The sequence below is a fragment of the Nelumbo nucifera genome, chromosome 5 (genome assembly GCF_055504915.1).
Source record: "Nelumbo nucifera cultivar China Antique chromosome 5, China Antique-T2T, whole genome shotgun sequence".
In the NCBI taxonomy this organism is placed as follows: domain Eukaryota; kingdom Viridiplantae; phylum Streptophyta; class Magnoliopsida; order Proteales; family Nelumbonaceae; genus Nelumbo; species Nelumbo nucifera.
This window is the reverse complement of record NC_142653.1, coordinates 19,671,838-19,689,973: the sequence shown is the minus strand read 5'-3', so window position 1 is coordinate 19,689,973 and position 18,136 is coordinate 19,671,838. Positions and strand designations below refer to the sequence as shown.

The 18,136-nt window shown below is 39.2% G+C and overlaps 1 protein-coding gene across 2 annotated transcripts in view; it reads right to left on the bottom strand.

Moving 5' to 3' along the window:
- The window catches only part of LOC104595632 (diaminopimelate decarboxylase 2, chloroplastic-like), a 35,666-nt gene extending 30,577 nt beyond the window's left edge, over positions 1-5,089 (bottom strand). Inside the window, exon 1 of one of the 2 annotated variants that reach the window (XR_016076622.1) lies at positions 4,469-5,089. Coding sequence is in view for 1 of the 2 variants with exons in the window: in XM_010256445.3 (XP_010254747.1) it covers positions 4,469-4,947 (479 nt within the window). In the remaining variant the exon portion in view is untranslated. The remainder of the gene's footprint in view (positions 1-4,468) is intronic. The other variant, XM_010256445.3, reaches the window with a different exon arrangement.
- Between the last annotated feature and the right edge of the window lie 13,047 nt (positions 5,090-18,136).

Here is an 18,136-nt window from a genome sequence, read left to right as displayed (position 1 = left end):
GGTTAGTGGGTCTGCCAATTGCCCGTACCCTTTTATGAACCATCTATAGTATCCAGAAAGACCCAAAAATCCTCTTAGGCTTTTAATAGATGTTGGTTGAGGCCAAGCTTTAATAGCAGCCACTTTTCCTAGATCGGCCGAAACCTTGCCATTACTCACCACATGGCCCAAGTAGTGAATTCTATTTTTTCTGAAATCACATGTGGATTCCTTGGCAAACAATTGGTGGTGTCGTAGGGTGTACAAAGTGATCTTAAGATGTTCTAGATGAGAAGCCCAATTTGGGCTATACACTAGAATATCATCAAAGAGCATGTAATGAAAACGGCGAAGGTATGGCCTCATTCATGAGTGATTGGAACGTTGGAGCATTTGTTAGGCCAAACGGCATCACCAGAAATTCATAATGGTCATCGTGTGTCTTGAATGTTGTTTTGTGAATATCATCTGGGTGCACCCTTACTTGATGATAGTTGGATCTAAGATCCAGTTTAGAAAAGATGGTGGTTGACCTTAGCTCGTCCAAGAGTTCCTCAATTAGGGGAATTGGCAACCTATCCTTCACTGTTATATTGTTGAGGGCTCTATAATCGATGCAAAAACGCCAAGTACCATCCTTTTTCTTAACTAGAAGCACTGGTGAGGAGTAAGGACTTGAGCTAGGCTGAATATGTTGTTTTCGCAATAGTTCAGTCACGATCTTCTCTATCTCAGCCTTTTGAGAGTTTGGATACCTATAGGGCCTTACAGTGGCAGGTGGAGCCCTTGGCATGATAGGGATCCTATGGTCACTTTGCCTGGATGGAGGTAGCCCTTGTGGTTCTTTAAACACATCACCAAATTCTTCTAAAAGCTGCTATAATGTTATTTGGGCTGACTGTTGCGGTTGGTCTTATGTTGTTGATGTAAAATCTAAGTTGTCTGGACCGGGCCCATGCTCATTAAGAAGCGATGACCTTGTTGTCTACAACTTTTGATCATGGACTGAAGGCTTTGGGTTTGAGTTCCCGTAGATTGGGCACCTTGTAAATGGCAATCCACACCATCCACCAAGAAGTCCATCATCATCCAATTGCAATCACATACTAGAAGCCCTAATTGGACAAGCCAATGAATGCCCAATACAATGTCAGCCCCTGAAAATGGCAATGGACGTAAGCCAGTTCGAAGTAGATAACCTTGGACTTTGATGGTTACCTCCTTGCATATTCCTTCAACAGGGGATGCTCTGTCCGTTTGCTACACAGACTTTGAAGGGATGGGTTTGTTGTATGGTTAGACTTAGTTGCTTAGAGAGGTCTTCAGATACGAAGTTCAGCATGTTGCCGCTGTTGATCAGTACCGATACTGTTCTACCCAGCACCGTGCCTTCCACCCTCATCATTCTTGGTGAGTTGGTTCCGCTAAGCGCATGTATTGAAATTTCCGGCAGGGCTGGATATGTTTCCTCAACTTGGCTCTCCATAGTTTCCTCATCATCCGTTTGGAGTAAATAGGCTTGTTGAGCTTTACATTTATGGCCAGGCCCGAATTTCTCGTCATAGTTGTAGCAGAGGCCTCATTCCCAACGATCCTGCATTTCAGTCCAAGAGAGCTTCTTGAAGGGCAACAACGCTTGGGAGGGTGCACTACAGTCTTGGATCTGTGATATTAATGGCCTGGACTATATCGACTCAATCTTGGGAGGGTTTTTTATTAGAGGACCGAACCATCACATTTTCCTCAACTGATTTATCTTCTCCTCCTGTAGCTTTGCAAGTTTGACAACAGCCATCATTTTTCATGTCGTCGCGCAGGCCGCTGAGGAAGCATCCGAACAGGGCTGTTTCTAGCCAACCCTGTACCCGGTTTGCCAGTTTTTCAAATTCTTGCTGGTATTCCCGGACGGTACCCCATTGGTGGGGCTTGGACAGGGCTTCATCATGATTCTCAAACTTTATTGGACCAAATCACACACACAGAGCTTTGATGAAGTCTGCCCACGAGACCTAATGGGAACGCTTGAACCATTAAAACCATGTTACAGCCTCACCTTCCAAGTGGAACGAAGCAACCAGGACGCGCTGGTGGCTTGGGGTCTCGTGACACTCAAATTATCGCTCAACTTTAAAAATCCAAGAAATTGGACCGTCGCTGGCGTACCTAGGAAAATCGAATTTTCCAAATCAAAGAATGGGTTCTCTGTGTACTTGGCCAGTGACTTCCTGATCTCCTTCCAGGTTGTTGTCTGTGGTGCTTTTTCCTATCTAAGCCAGTATAGCATTCACGGATTCTTTGATGTTTTGGAGATAGTCGATAGCTTTGTGTAGGTTCCATCTGATCGACCCTGTCTTCCATGGTATTTGACCAAGTGCTTGGAATTGGCTCTGATACCAGACGTTGGGTTTCTGCCCAACTCAGACACTACTTCGAGAGAGTGTGATCTCCTGAAAGAGAGAGAGAGAGAGAGAGGTTAGAGAGCAGAAAATGAATCAAACTCAAGGTAAGCCTCTCATTCCCCAATTCACTTATTTACACTTGTAAGCTGACAACTGTAGTGGTTCAAGAATCAAGGTCAAGAATTCAAGAACCCACTTAATCAGTTTGTTGTTCAACAGATTTAAACCCATGTTTTTTCTTTCTTGCGTAGACCTTCTGGATAGTGGGTTTTCTCTGTTTTTGGTTTCTAACACTGCCATAGGAACAGGTTGGGTTAGCTTCATGCCTTGGGAAATCTAACCCAACCTAAACCTAATGTATCAATTCTTATATATTACGTATGATATATGTATAAATTCTGTGTATAAGTAGATTTATGTGAGAGGGGGAGGACTGGAAGAGGGAGGATGATAATGAAGGGTGTTTTTCTTATGACTATCATTTCCAATATATAATGTTTGTGTTTGCATGAGTATGCTAGTAGGTTTGCATGTGCCTGTAAATTTGATATGGTTTCAACCTGAACCAAACCCAATTTCTTGGTTGGCTCAAGTTAGGGTTAAAACCACGGTTGAAAGATCACATTGGATTAGGGTTAAGGTTGAGGTTTGAACACATTGAATTAGGCTAGGGTTGGCACAACCTGAGCCAACTCAGCTAGAATTGCACCCCTAGGCATGGCTCTTTGACAGGAAAAAAAAAAGATGGTGATAAAAAGGATTCATTCAAGAGTCCAATAACTAATTTTGAACTTTTGCACATACAAACAAATAGTTTTTGTAAGTGAATGCTATGATGGATGAGTGGTAAAGATAGAAAGGACAGGGTTAGAAATGATGTCTTTTTTTTTTTTGGTGGAAGGTTAGAAATGATGTCATATGAAGGAAACTAAGAGTAGCTCCAATAAGTGATAAAATGAGAGAAAGTATATTGAGATGGCTTGGTCATGTGCATAGAAAACCATCTACAACACCTGTTAGAAAAAGTGATCCGTTACAAGTTGAAGGGGCTAGAAGAGCTATGGGAAGACTGAAAAGAACTTGGGTAGAAGTAATAAAAAATTATTTAAATATAAATAAAAAAAGCCATTACCCAATGTTGGTCCCAACTATCTGGGGTCTTGGGAAGGGTGGACTAGATACGGTCCTAACTTTGGCACTTTTTGCAAAAGGTAGTCACTGTCAAACTCGAACCCGGGTTCTCTGTTCTCACGCTTGACAACCCAAGGTTTAACGATGGTTATGTCACTGAACAAAATGGAATGGAAAAACAGGATTCATGTAGTCAACTCCATATAGTTGGGAGAAGACTTGGATGATGACAAAACAAATATTTTTCATAATATTATACATGCAAATATTAAATAAGGATAATCCCATATTTTTCTGCTGGCTAACAGTGACATGAGTTTTTTGCTATGTGGTGGACTGACACGGTAGAAATGGCAATTCATTTGATGAGGGACATTCTTGAGTAGTCCTGTTGAATGTGTACTCATCCATGGCAGTCCCATGCATAATCATGTTTTGCAGTTCTACCGTACAAACTATAGCCCTTGATGTTGCCACCTCAACTGCCACGTGACAAAGTCATGAAAAATATGATCTCGACCTGCTCCTATAAACAACAAAACCGGCTTCACTAGGATTAAACTACCCAGATAAACTTCATCTATACATTTTTCTTTTGTCGTATATGAAGTTGATATATTAGGATGGGTTCCATTCAGCAAAATATCAAACTAGGATAGCAAGATCAGGAAAACACCTTATCTTTATCATAGTCATACACTGATACCTGCAAAGTAATAGATTAGGGCATCAAATAAACAGTGTATTGGTCTTGTGAAACCAATTAATATTATCCTTATCACACTCAGACCTGCTCATGCATAATTGCCCTCAACATGGTTCTAAAGATATTCTAAGGTGCAGAAATGATCAAATGAGAACGAGTCTACGCTGGCCACATGCATTGAAGACCAGAACAACAAACTTGGCGTGCATTTGAAATCTAGAACTATGTTCTTTTTTTTATTTTTCGAAATTACCTCGTGGGGTCGAAACCTGCACGAAGCGCTAGCTTCAGCTCGTTCCCGCTAACAAGCACCGCACCGCAACCCAACTGTCTCAAATGCTCGAGAATTTTCAGGTTGTTGTTGGCTTTGATTGCGTATCCTATGATCGATTTCAGCCCCTCCAAAGCTTCCCGATACGCTTCGAAGTTCCGAGATATTTGGGGCTTACTGTAGAGATAGAACGGTCTTTGCTCCACCGAATCCAGGATGTCTTGTACTTTAACACCCTCGCAATAGAGAAAATCCTTGGATTTACTGAAACAATGCTGGAATCTGGTCGCTGGTGCATCATTCGTGACCGTCGTAGCCTTTTCTGATAGAACTGCCCTTAGTTTCAGGGACTTTGAAGAGGGCTTGAAGGTCAATGAAAGTTTGGAGATAACTGGGTACAAAGGGCACCTTAGGGTTTTCGAGAATGAGGGAAAGTGGGTGACGGAATAAGAAGTCGCCATTGTCGAACAGACGAACTTGGCGGGCAAGAGTGCCTGATAATTGATAGGTACAACCTTGAACTTTCAGAAGTATTTGCCAAATTGCCCATTTGGGGACCCGGAACCCCGACGCACTCGGTCGGTATCCAACCATCGAATTGAGTTCTGCATGTGAAAACTCGGATGAGTTAAATAGCGGGTCTATACGACATCAATCTTAAACCTGATAAACTTTAGGCTGTGTTTGGTTTTTTCCCTACCTTTTCCTTACTTTTCTTATTTTTTTCTCTCAAACCAAACACAGCCTTACGGTTTATCAGCTTATCTGATGTGTTGGAGTGAGTTCGGATCTGCACTCACATGATGTTCCCGGTGCACGGCTGAAACACTGCTGCGCGTCGGTGTGAGACGCGCTTTGTGAGCAGCTCTATTGGGGTTTATCAAAATCATAGTGATTAATAAATAAGCACCTTAATGAACTTCAGCTCCATTTGGAAGAGACGGGATCTGCTCTTCACATATGGGCACCTCACATGCATATCCACCGTGCATTGGGAACATCTCCCATGAATAATACTTAATAAGTATGGGAGATGTTCCCAATGCATGTGATAGGATGTGCATGTGAGGCACCTCTGAGGCGTCAGGTGTGAGGAGCAGATCTGGACCCGTTTCGAAATGATGCAAATAAGTGTGAATGTAAATATGTAGTGTAAAATGATTCATATAAATTGTAAAATTAGGTTCATATAAATTTACCTTCTTACCAAATAGACTTTTAGCTGTAATGGATGCAAACATGAATTTTAATAAAGCATATGCTTTTTTTTTATCAAAAGCCCACTTGAATGCAAATTTACTTATTTTTTATTGATGTACTTTTACATCTTATTATCAATGTAAATATGTGTTAGTCTATCATTTGTCAATGCATAAATGTAATGTTGCTAAACATAGGCAAAAGTGAATCAGAGTGCAAATTTATTCTAAATCGGGATTTAGACTCCATTTGCACCATTTCCAAATGCAACCTTATGTACAATGCCAATATCACATGTAATGAATGTCTGAACGATGAAGAAGCATCTCCCGAGTGATTATTTTTTTAATCAATGTATGAGAATAAATTTTTCATCTTACAGCTCTTGAGCTTCCTACTTAGAACACCAAAAAAAATAAAGAAAAGCAATTGTCACATCATTACTTTGTCTAATTTTTGCTGATGTGGCATTTTTCCAAATTTTTTCATGCTATTTAACATACGTCCCACCCCACAACACATCCCCGTCGTGTATTGGGAACAATTTTCGATGATGTATCAAAATTGATGCTATCATCATCGAGAAATGCTCTCAATACACGGCAGGGATGTGTTGTGGGGTGGAGATGTGAACTCCTCCAATAATGATTTAAATAGTTAACTTTGGACAAAACACCACCCACTTTTTCAAATTTTTCCCATTTGGCAATTGTTATTATGCTTTTCTTTTTCTCTATTTCCTAGGTAAGCCAGTTTAGAGACCACAGCCATAACACATTCTCATACCTTCCACCAAAGGCCATCAATAGAAATCAAATAAGCAATTCACTAAGGGATGTTCTATAACATGAATGTTTTTGTTGTCATTTGTTTTTTGAATCGCCACATAAGCAACTAAATAAAAAAAAATATTCTTGAACTCTGTTTTCTTTTCGAAAAGGAAAAGCAAGTTGATTTTGTTTCTAAAAAGTATGGCTGTTCATGAGTCGGGTTGGGTCAGTTTACTAGTTTTTTTTTTCAACCGACCCGACCTAGTCAGGTTACCTAAAGATTAAACCAAAACCGACCCTATATTAAGCAAAACCAACTTGGTCGGTTTGGGTCAGTTTTGGTTTAAATATATACATTTCCGAAATATATATTTCAGCTTTAAATATATATATATATATATCAGAAATATACATATTATATATAATATTTCAGTGAGAATATATTTACTGGAAATACATTTAAAACTGAAATATATATTTTAGAATATACATATTATATATAATATTTCAGTGATAATATATTTATAGATAACTCGGTTCGGTTTACCCATCTTTACATATGAAAACTGAAACCGAACTGAATTATTGGTTTGCCCATCTTTCCAACCCGAAACCGACCGGTGGTAAAGAAAAACTGGCCAAATCAGTTTAGGTCAGGCCAGGTTGGTCAATTTGAATTTATTTATGAACAACCCTACTAAAAAGAGATGCATGTTTTTGAAACCAATAAAATGTTGGTTTAAAAAAAAATCTAGTATTTAAATTATATGATTTTATAGAATATGATGTTGAATAATCAAATGAAAACTTGTTTATGAAACCAAATTCAAGAACATGTTTTTGGTTTCAGTTTTGAAAAAAAAAAAAAACGCATACATAACCAAGAATATGTTTCTTATGTTTTTGTTTTAAGAAACAATCTATTTTCAAACAAGATGGTTTTGATTTGCTATTGTAACCAACAACAAGAAAAACAATTCACATTGTAGATTGCCCCCTAAATTGCCACATCATGAACATGCTTCACTCTTGGTTTTAGTTTTTGATTTGTTTTTAGAACCAACAACAAGAAAAATCATTTACGTTGTAGAACGCCACCTAAATTGTCGCATCAAGAACATGCTTCTTGTGTTTCTGTATTCTTTGAAACCAAATTCAAAAACATGTTTTTGGTTCCAGTTTTGAAAACAAAAAATGCATACACAACCAAACATGTTTCTTATGTTTTTGTTTTAAGAAACAATTTGTTTTTCAAACAAGATTGCTTTGATTTGTTTTGGGAACCAACAACAAGAAAAATAACTTACGCTTTAGGATGCCCCTAAAAATAGATAAGAAAAAAAGAGAGTTGTTGACCCATGTATTTATAGTATAGAAACTATATGATTTTTTTTGTTAGAAAAATATAGTATATGTAAATATAACATGATATTAAATAACCATATGAAAAGTTGAAAACATATTTGTTAATAAAAAATTCAATAATAGTCTTTTTTTTTTATTTTTGGTTTTTGATGATGCACGATTTGGTGCTCCCTACTGGCGGATATCTCAGATGTCAAGCTAAGTAGGTCACTTGGTCAAGTTGCAAGAAAGAGATCAGAGTATTCGGATTGCTTTACCTGGGGTGGGCACTCCGATGCTTAAGTTATACTGAATTGATTGTATATGTGACTGCTAGAATGCAAGATAGCTAAAGAGATTGAGAGTTAAATCGCGTGTACCTTTTGAAGTTGGAAGTAAGGCCCTTATATAGGTGGGCTGCCATGAGCCTCATGAAACACATCTGGGCTCTCCGAGCCGTCTGATTTGGAGGTGGTTTTATGCTTGAAGATAGACTTCGTGTAAGCGGATAGGGCTTATCCAATCGCACCCGAAGCAGGCAGGGTGATAATCGGCTCTTCTGACGTGCCATCATGATCATTTGGAAGTCGAAGACGATAACCCACTTAAGGAGGAGGTTGCCCGGCAAGTCGCTAGCTGAACTCAGGTCAAGTTGGCAGAAGCGGGTTGCCTCTCATGCCGACCTGATGCCTTGTTGGGGCTAGGGTAGTCCAGTGGAAGCATGTTGCCTCTTACACCGACCTGATGTCCCATCTAGCTATTTGCAGTTCGGTCTACCGGGTGGTCCCGAGGTCACTGACGTAGTTGTGAAATGTCCGAAGTGATCTACTTACATGGTGTCGAGGTGTCACCCAGTTGTTCTACGATGCCACATGTCATGATGTCATTGGAGGACCAAATTACCCCTCGTCAATTTTGAAAAGATAAATGAGTTAAATTTTTAAGTAAAGCATCCATGGGTCTTGAAAATTGGATTAAATATAACCTTCATGTTTAAATAATACCTTAAAGTACCCCTAGGTTTTATGATAACGAGACAAATACATCATTCCCTTAGCAAGCCATTACATTTGCTTCATATGTGATAGCACATTACTGTTATAATACTTTAAAAACCCAATTTTACCCTCTCTTCTTCACCATCTATTAACTTCAAAACTCATTTACAGGGGAGGTGGAATTGACGATGCTCTTTGGTGGATGCCCACCTTCTAGTTGATTGGCCAAGTCATACAATTTTGCTTAATTGGATTATTCTAACTACCTGTTAGGTCATTGTATCATGTCCAGATGTATAGTAGGCTCAATTTTGAAGGAGTACAAATACAACAATGTACAATGCAAATGCATTCACAATAATACAAAATACATAGTTTTGCACTCTATATATTTGTATTTGTGCTCTTTCCAAACTTTGTTGTGGAAACAAATGATGCAATTCTGTAGGCAAAATAAAAAATGGATTTGTCTCTTAGGGATGGTGCCAAAAAATATCGTACATGTATTGCTGGTTTAGTGATGCATGATCAACGGCGGAGCCTGGAATTTTCTTTTGAAGGCCCAAAAAATAGCATGAAAATGTTTGGATTTATTTTATATATATATATATATATATATTGGAGGAACCTTAATGCTTTACAATTTTAGGTTTTTTTTTTTTTTTTGGGGGGGGGGGGAGGCGCCCAATTTAACCCCAACCTCCACAAAGTAGCCATATAGATACGGTTTTAACAAAAAGTTTGGGGGGCAAGGATCCCCACCAATATACTTTGGCTCCGCCCTTGTGCATGATGGTCATCAAAAGGGGAACCGGATTTCTGGTTAAAATAAAATGAACTTGAAAAAAATATTCATAGATACTTGGATGGTTGGACCACAAGGGAATTTTACTGTGATAAACGAGTCGTTGATTTGATTCCAAATTGATCAAATATGAATGACGGGAAAAACCGCCAAATCTACATAACCATTATATTATGCTTTAACAAATCGATGATGTATCACAATTCCTGTAATTAAAGCACCACATCTATCTAAATGGGTGATAGTTCAAACAGCTACAGTATTCTTTAGAGTTCAAACCCGCCCCCACAGAATGAGTCCTAAAAATGTCCTATAGCACATCCCAATCATGCATTGGAAACATCTCCCAATGATAAATACGGGAGATGTTCTCAATACTCACTGCACGCTGAGATGTGCATGTGGGGTGTTTTTGGGACACATTCTATGGGGGAAAGATGTGAACTTTTTAGGTTGCATTTGGTTGCAGTGCAATTTTATTTGCACTAGTGCAAATGAATTTGGATTAGTTGCATGCTTTAGCTATGCAACGGGCTGTCTCACCAATGATGAGGTTTTATGTCAGTATTAAATTCATGGGCTTCACTGTAAAAGATGCGGGCCCCATGTCTTTAATACATGTGTGGAACTTTATCATTGGTTCCATGGCTTGTCGAATAGCTAAAGCATTCAGCTAAACCTTGTTCAGTACAAATGCATGGGAGTGCAAATGAAAAAAAAATTGTAAATTATGGTTTAATTTTGTTTTGGGTTTTACTTTATGGATTTTTATGGTTCAGTCCACCTCAAAATTCGTAAAATTTTTCTTTCCAATGTATTTATGCCTACCTATAAACACCCCCCAATGAATTTGGCATCATTCACCCCATGATGTTGAAATGTACGATTGTATTATGAATTTTGAGGTGGAGTGAACAATAAAAACCCCTTTAATTTATTCTGCTTAATGCCTTGATTTATTTCATTTGTATTGCAATCAAACAAAATAAGCTAAAATTTGAAAGAAAAATAGGCCAGAATTTACACTCAAATCATTTGCACTGCCATAATTTTGCATCGCACAAATATGTTTGCATTGCAACCAAACACAGCCTTAAGCTCAAGTCTCCATCAAGTGCCATGCCTCATGCCTTAGGAGAGTTTACAATGACCCATTCAGACATCACATTGTAGGGTCCTCCTTTAGGTTATGCTTTGTTTGATAAAAAATAAGAGAAAAATAGAAAAATTAATTAAGAAAAAGTTTTTAAAGAAATTCACAAAGTCGAAGGCGCCATACCAATTATCAAGCGAGAGATTGCATAGTTCACTCCTATCAATTTTGGTAGAAGATAAACTAGTATAGTTTCTCAAGCATTAGTAGTACAGCTTGAGCCCAACTTCATATGGCAACACAAGTTCACGGTAAGCAACAATGTGCGTTTTGGTAAAAAAACAAAGAAATAAACCCGAACTCCCTTGAGTCGATTTTAAAAGGCCAAAGAAAAATGCCTTTAGATTTGATTCATTTCTAATTATGAGCACAAACATTAAAATGTTGTTTAATAAAGGGCAAATTTCGTAAACTATCCCTCCTGTTTATCCCTAAATTTTCTGACAATTAACTAGCTTTACCTTATCCGTTTAAATGCGTACGCACGTAACACCACATGATTTTATATATTTTTTTAAACCCAATATTCCCTCCATTCCTCTGTCTTCAGTTTCCATATTCCTTCTCTTTAATCTTATCTTCTTTAACAGCGACACTATCAACATAAACAGCAACAGCGACACCATCAACACAAAAAACAACAACGACACCGTCACCAAAAAATCGAGGCAAGCTACTCCCAACCAGAGGTGATACAGAGAGGGGACAGTTTTCTGGGTTATTCCCTTTGGCATCACTTGTCTCACCCCACTTGAATGGCCTTAGCCCATTGCAGTCACCGACCTCGACAATGACTCTTTTACCTAAAACACAACCCTAGATTTATTCTTCTCACTAGACATGGTGGAGAGAAGTATTGTAACAGATGCCAATTTCGTTGTCAGTAGCTCATCGCCCTCCTCTTTGAAGAATATGATACTGAAGTCACCAAGACTTGTGGAACTGTGTTGGTCGTGACACCCTTGATGAGATTCTCAACGTGGTTGAGGGCTGTTTGAATCGCCGCAATGGTCTTTCTATAACCAAACCAGGCTTCGATCTTGAGCTTCTTCTTCCCTAACTCATCCTTGATAAGCTGAAAATCCAGGTTGAGGTGCTTGAAGTTCTTGCTGAGTTTTCCTCGGGGGCCCTCCACCTCGATGCTCTTCACCCTGACCTTAATCTTCACTTCATCTGGGATGTCCATTGTCTTCGATGACAAGATCGTCTTCATCTTCCCCCCACCTCTGTTTCTCTCTACCTTTAACTTGATGTATAATCAGGGTTTGGGGTATCTTCACTTCATCCAGGATGTCCATTGTCTTTGACAAGATCGTCTTCATTTTTCCCTTCTATGTTTCTCTTTACCTTTCCTCGATGTATGATCAGGCTTAGGGGTTAGCGGAGCTGACGAGAGTAGATTCAGAATCTATAACTGATATTGAGCTCTGGAGGTATTTCATGTAATTGAACCTGCTACATGTCGGGTTAGGAGCTTCGCATGGCTGCCATGCCTCGTTCTCTGGACCGTCGACTCTAGATTTCTCCATAGCTCAACAGGGACATGCAATCCTAGAAACCATCAATATTCAATGTCATTTTCATCTAGAGCATCAAGATCCGTAACTTCCTTGGTGAGAAGGTGAGAAAGGTGGATATGTTGGACGGTGTAACCATTAGATGGGATATTAAAGGTGTAATAAAACGATGGCCTATTTGTTCGGGTGATGGTTGAGTTGGTCAAGGATACCACGTGGCTATCTCTATGATCGCTCTTCTCAGGTTACGTCAATGCTATGCATAATGGAAGAGCACGACTAAGAAAGAGTATCATGTACGGACAAGGAAGCAAATTCTGTCAGAGAAGAGGAAACCTCCTGAAGACATCGACGGACGCCCTCATCTCGATAACCCCGAAAGCCCTATCCATGTAGGACATGGATGCCCAACTAAAAATAGGTATTCCCCACTCGAGGTAAGAGACTTTTCAGAACCACATTCTTTGAATACCTCTTTACACTATCTCTTCGGCTCAGACCAACGCTATCTCAACCTGATCGACCCAGCCGCACCCTTCTCTACCCTGCTGACTTGAGTGTAGAGTACCTACCCGGGGGGCAACTCCTCGGGCCTTTGACTTCTCTCCTGATTGCATATCTCAATGCACGTCTTCGTCTTTCCACCTCAGCCTCATTCAGTTGGCATGACTATTTGACTATGTCCTCGGATCGGACAACATCACTATCTCCTTTTTACTTAAACCAATAATAGAGTAGTGATTGAGTTCTCATAGGAATAAATTACCTGATCTACAACCATATTCACACTTTGTGCCCAAATTAAGCCAAAGTTTTTTTTAGAGAAAACAAGAAAAAAATACAACACAATACACAAATGCAAGACCTAATTCCCAACATCGTATACAACTAGTGTAGACTACATATTGAAATTCTGATAGCATTTGGTGGAAGTTTGGACCAATCGCATTAGTCACTATAATAGCCAAAAAAAGAAGTGAATGGTCTAGTAAAGAATCCATCACGGAAATCCTTTCTCATGGTTGCACTTTCTTTGCCTCACCCACTCCCGGTGCTAAGTTCATCTATGGGTTTGAGATGTGGCCATTTAGGTCTCAAATAGAACAGGAATTTGTAGATTGCTTGCAAGTTGGCTATGTATCGGATTATGTTAAATTGATATAGCTGTTAAAGTGTATTGAGATATTAATATAATCCATGGCAGAATTTTGTCCAATATCTAAAAGAATAAATTGAACTTCATGATAGAAATGAGAATATTGATAGGAATGATATTGAGCTTGTCTCCCAGGTAGCAACTTTGATCAACCAGAAATGCCATGTAAAGAGCAAAGATATAAGGAAGTTCTTTGAAGGATGTAGGGACGGTGGTGGCAGTGAAAATTTTTCAATAGTTGGGTTTTATTTTGAAATTTTGAGGAATAGTGAAGGGCAAATTCGATATTTTGCTTTTTCCATAACTATTTAACGGTGGTGTCAATTGTCAAACAGTAGGGGTACTTCAAGGCAATAGGTAAACAGTAAGAGTAGAGTGAAGGGATGGATGGGAGATCCATCATATGGATGGCCGAACCCTGTAGGAAGGTTGGGCGAAATTTCAAAAATTTCTTTACTCCCATCCGAGAATCCTATTCCCAATTTAGAAAACTGTATTTTCAAGGTTCGTTCTTGTAACCAAACCAAACCAAATATGAAACCAAATTAAGGGAGGGATATACCTGATATGGAATCCACGCAAGAATGCTCCTCCCAACGTAGGTGCTCACACCCAAAGAGAGTACCAAATCCTCCCTCCACTAAAGATGGCACAGCTTAGGGTGAGGCGGGATCAACAGGTAGTTATTCTCCAAAAACTAGTGATTCTTCAGCAAGAATCGAATAGGACAATGAGCACAACTTCTAGATTGTTTCTTCTAGAAAGAAACAATATCAAGATCAAATTTTGGTTCAATCCAAGAAATGGAGATCGAACAAGGTAGGGCGGCAAGAGCAGGAAAAAAAGAGTAGAAGGCAAAGAGCAATCTAACTGTGTTGTCTTCTCTCTGTATTCAACAAATGTGTCTTTGGAGGTTCGCCCTACTCTCTTATTTATAGCCTTAAAAAGAAAATTTCCTAATCCCATTGTAGTTTCCTAATCCAAATATTTTATTTGGATCTAGACTCTTTAAGTGATAAGGATAATCACTTATCTTATCTGTAGATAAAGATCAACCTTCCTAATCAAATTAGGAGTTCCTTTGGTCCAAATCTTTATTTGGACCTGGACTCTTTAAGTGGATAAGGATAATCCCTAATCTTATCTGTTGATCCAAATCCCAGATCTGCTCCTATTTAATTAATCTAATTAACCCAGTTCGAAATTGGCTTTTAGGCCCATTAAGCTTTCAGGCTCACTTCCACTTAAATGCTGGCTAGCTTGACTCTCTTTGTATGATGTGGGACCCTATCATTGATCTACACATCAGCCACATGGGTTTCAAGAAAACCCACACTGCATATACCTCAGGTCTCACCCTAGCAGCTGAGACAAACCACCCCAACCAATTTGGCGGTACATCAGTGTCAGCCTTGACAGGATAAATCTCCCTAGATCTATCCAATGACTGTGAAGATTCTAAACTAACACGAGTCTCATGTGTGTCCAATTTAAGGGTATTACACAAAAACACACCATAATAACATGAATAAAATATGTACTTTATTCATTTACAATAAATGTCATAATGTACATCATATTGATTGGAGCTATGGGCATACATTGTCTAACATAGAGTTAGTCAATTAGCTATTAAATAGTAGTGGTAGTTTAAGAAATTTGCCCTTTAACAAATACATTGAAGACAATAGAGCCACCTTGAGTTTCAGAAATTGACTTGTCTTAAAATGTCTTACATGAATCTGGTTGATTAGTTCAGAATTTTGAGATGACTGCTAAGAAACCCAATTATGTATGTCTAGTGATGTGTTGATTCTACTTTGACTAATAAAGTGGGTGTCTTACATGAGTATGGTTGGTTAGTTCTGAATTTTGAGACGACTGCTATGAAACCTAATTATGTATGTCTAGTGTTTTGTTGATTCCATTTTACAAGTGTTTCATAACCCAACCTAGCAGATGAGAAGCCAATAAGTTATGATGAAAGATGCGAGGAGAAGCGTTTCCTCCCCTCCTCCCACCGGTAATGATACATCGGCCACCTCAGTTAGTAACTCAGGCTGTCAAGAGCAATGAATTTGTTATGTTGGAATTTCCAGGGGCTGGGTTGGCCCATGGCAATTAGAGGTTTGAAAGACCATTTAAGAACTCATCGACCCTCAATTGTTTTCCTCTGTGAAACTAAAATTAGTTCACAAAGATTGCGGAGACCCTTGCAGACAGTCAGGTTTCATAACATGTTTGCTTTGGGGCCTACTGGTATTGCTGGTGATACTATTATTGCGTGAGAAAATGGAATTGTGGTCCAAATTATCTCCTCCTCTCAGAGAATCATTGATACCATCATAGTTATTCCCAGCTTAAATGATACTTGGAGATGTACCTTTCTTTATGGCGAGCCTGACTGCAGAAATAGAAGGCTGGTTTGGGATACTATCTCAGTATTTGTCAAATTTCCTAAAACGTTAACCACCCCTGGCTCATATGTGGTGATTTCAATGCCATTTCCAGCCTCTTGGAGAAGGATGGCGGGTCCACCTCTTACTATCGTAAAATACAGGATTTCGATACCTTGATAGATGATTGTGCGCTAGTGGATTTGGGGGCAGCTGGTTCTCCATTTACTTGGTCCAATAGGCGAGGTGCAAGACATTTGGTAAGAGAATGAATAGATAAAATGATGGCCTCAATTCAATGGCACCAAAAGGACCCAGAAGCATTCGTTTTCAATGAAATTACGCATGGCTCAGACCACAGGTCTATCATCCTGCACACCTCCCCCAAGATGTGGCAAGGATATCGTCCTTTCCATTTCCAAGCCATGTGGTTAGACCACCATGACTGCGAAAAGATAGTCTCTGAAGCGTGGAACAACAACCACTGTAGAAGACCTCTCCAGGGGACTTACGTTGGTAAAAAGCTAAGTATTTGCAGAGAAAAGCTCACGATTTGGAACATAACCACTTTCAGCTGCATCAAGGATAGGATCATGATCATTAAACAGGAAATCAGGAATCTCCAATCTCAAAACACGTACAACAACGACATGGAGAAGATACTTCACGCTCAGCTCGCAATAGAGTTAAAAAGAGAAGAAACACTATGGCAACAAAAGTCAAGAATTCAGTGGTTGAGAGAAGGTGACAACACCACCATTTTTTTTTATAGAACTACAATTATTAGAGGGCAAATAAACAAAATTCATTGCATTAAGAACCAAGATTAGCAATAGGTTTACTCATAGGGAGAAATTCAAAAGGTAATTGTTGACTACTTTACTGATTTGTTTACTTCGGCTAACCCAAGTCTTGGCAATGGTATTCTCAATACAGTTAATCTCGTCTTCTCTGATGAAATGAATCAGGATTTAGAAAAGCCCGTTGACCTCAAGTGAAATTAGATCAACTTTGTTCACTATTGGGGCCCACAAGGCCCTTGGATCTGATGGCTACCCCATTATTTTCTTCCAACACTATTGTGCGGTTATTGGTGAAGATTTGATCCATGAGTGCAAAAATTAGTTCGAAGAAAAGAAGATTCCAAAATCAATTAATTTTATAAGCATCACTCTAATTCCTAAGTGTTTGCCAAATGCCTTGTGAATAGGCTGCGAGATTGTCTTCCTCAGATTATTGATAAAAGCCAGTGTGCCTTTGTTAAGAATCGTCTCATCACTGATAACATTCTGTTGGCACACAAGGCGTTTCATTCCCTTTGTACTAGAACAAAAGGTAAACATTTCTTTATGGGAATTAAAATGGACCTAAACAAGGCGTATGATAGCCTTGAATGGCAATCATTGGGGAAGTGCTAGGAAAGTTAGGTCTGAATCAGCATTGGAGGGACCTAATTTGCAATTGCTTGTCTTCAGTTAAGTTCACTTTCAATGTTAATGGAACCCAACGAGGCAGAGTGACTCCTACAAGGGGAATTAGACAAGAACCTTGCCCTCCTATATTTTCATCCTTGCTGCCCAGGCTCTTTCCTCGGTTATTTTAGAAGCAATTGCAAATTAGGTCCTACATGTTTAGTCGAAATACCCCTCATAGATTTAGACATATCATTGCAAGAATTCTGGGTATAAAAGTTTGTTCAAGTGTTTCAAAATACCTAGGGCTCCTAACTCAGATTGAGAGAAATAAAACAACTATGTTTGCTAATATAGTGGACCAAACATGTGGTAAAGTCAAGGGTTGGAAGCAAGCTTCGCTCTTGCAGGCAGGGCGTGAAACTTTAATTAAAGCAGCGGCCGACTCCTCTATTCATAATGAGCCACTTCAAAATCCCCCTTAACATATGTCAGAAATTAAATTCTCAATTAGCAAGTTTCTTCTAGGGTTAGAGGCTGGAGGAGAATCACATCCATTTGTTGAGCTAGGGTTCTCTTTGTGCTACAAAATCTAGAGGAGGCTTGGGTTTCAGATGGTTAAACCTCTTTAACTAGGCACTACTGGCCAAATCAGCTTGGCGTTTATTGCAGGAAGAATCCTTAGCTTGGGCTGATACGATCAAAAGCATATATTATCCCCACAATTCCCTCTAGGCTAAACATGGGAGTTCCCCCTCATAGGGATGGACAAGTCTGCTTTATGGACTCGATCTCTTAAAAAAATGTCTTGTTTGGAGGGTAAGAAGTGGTAGAAAGATTGACCCGTGGACAAATCCTTGGGTTCCCAACTTGTCAGATTGTAAAATTACTTCAATAAA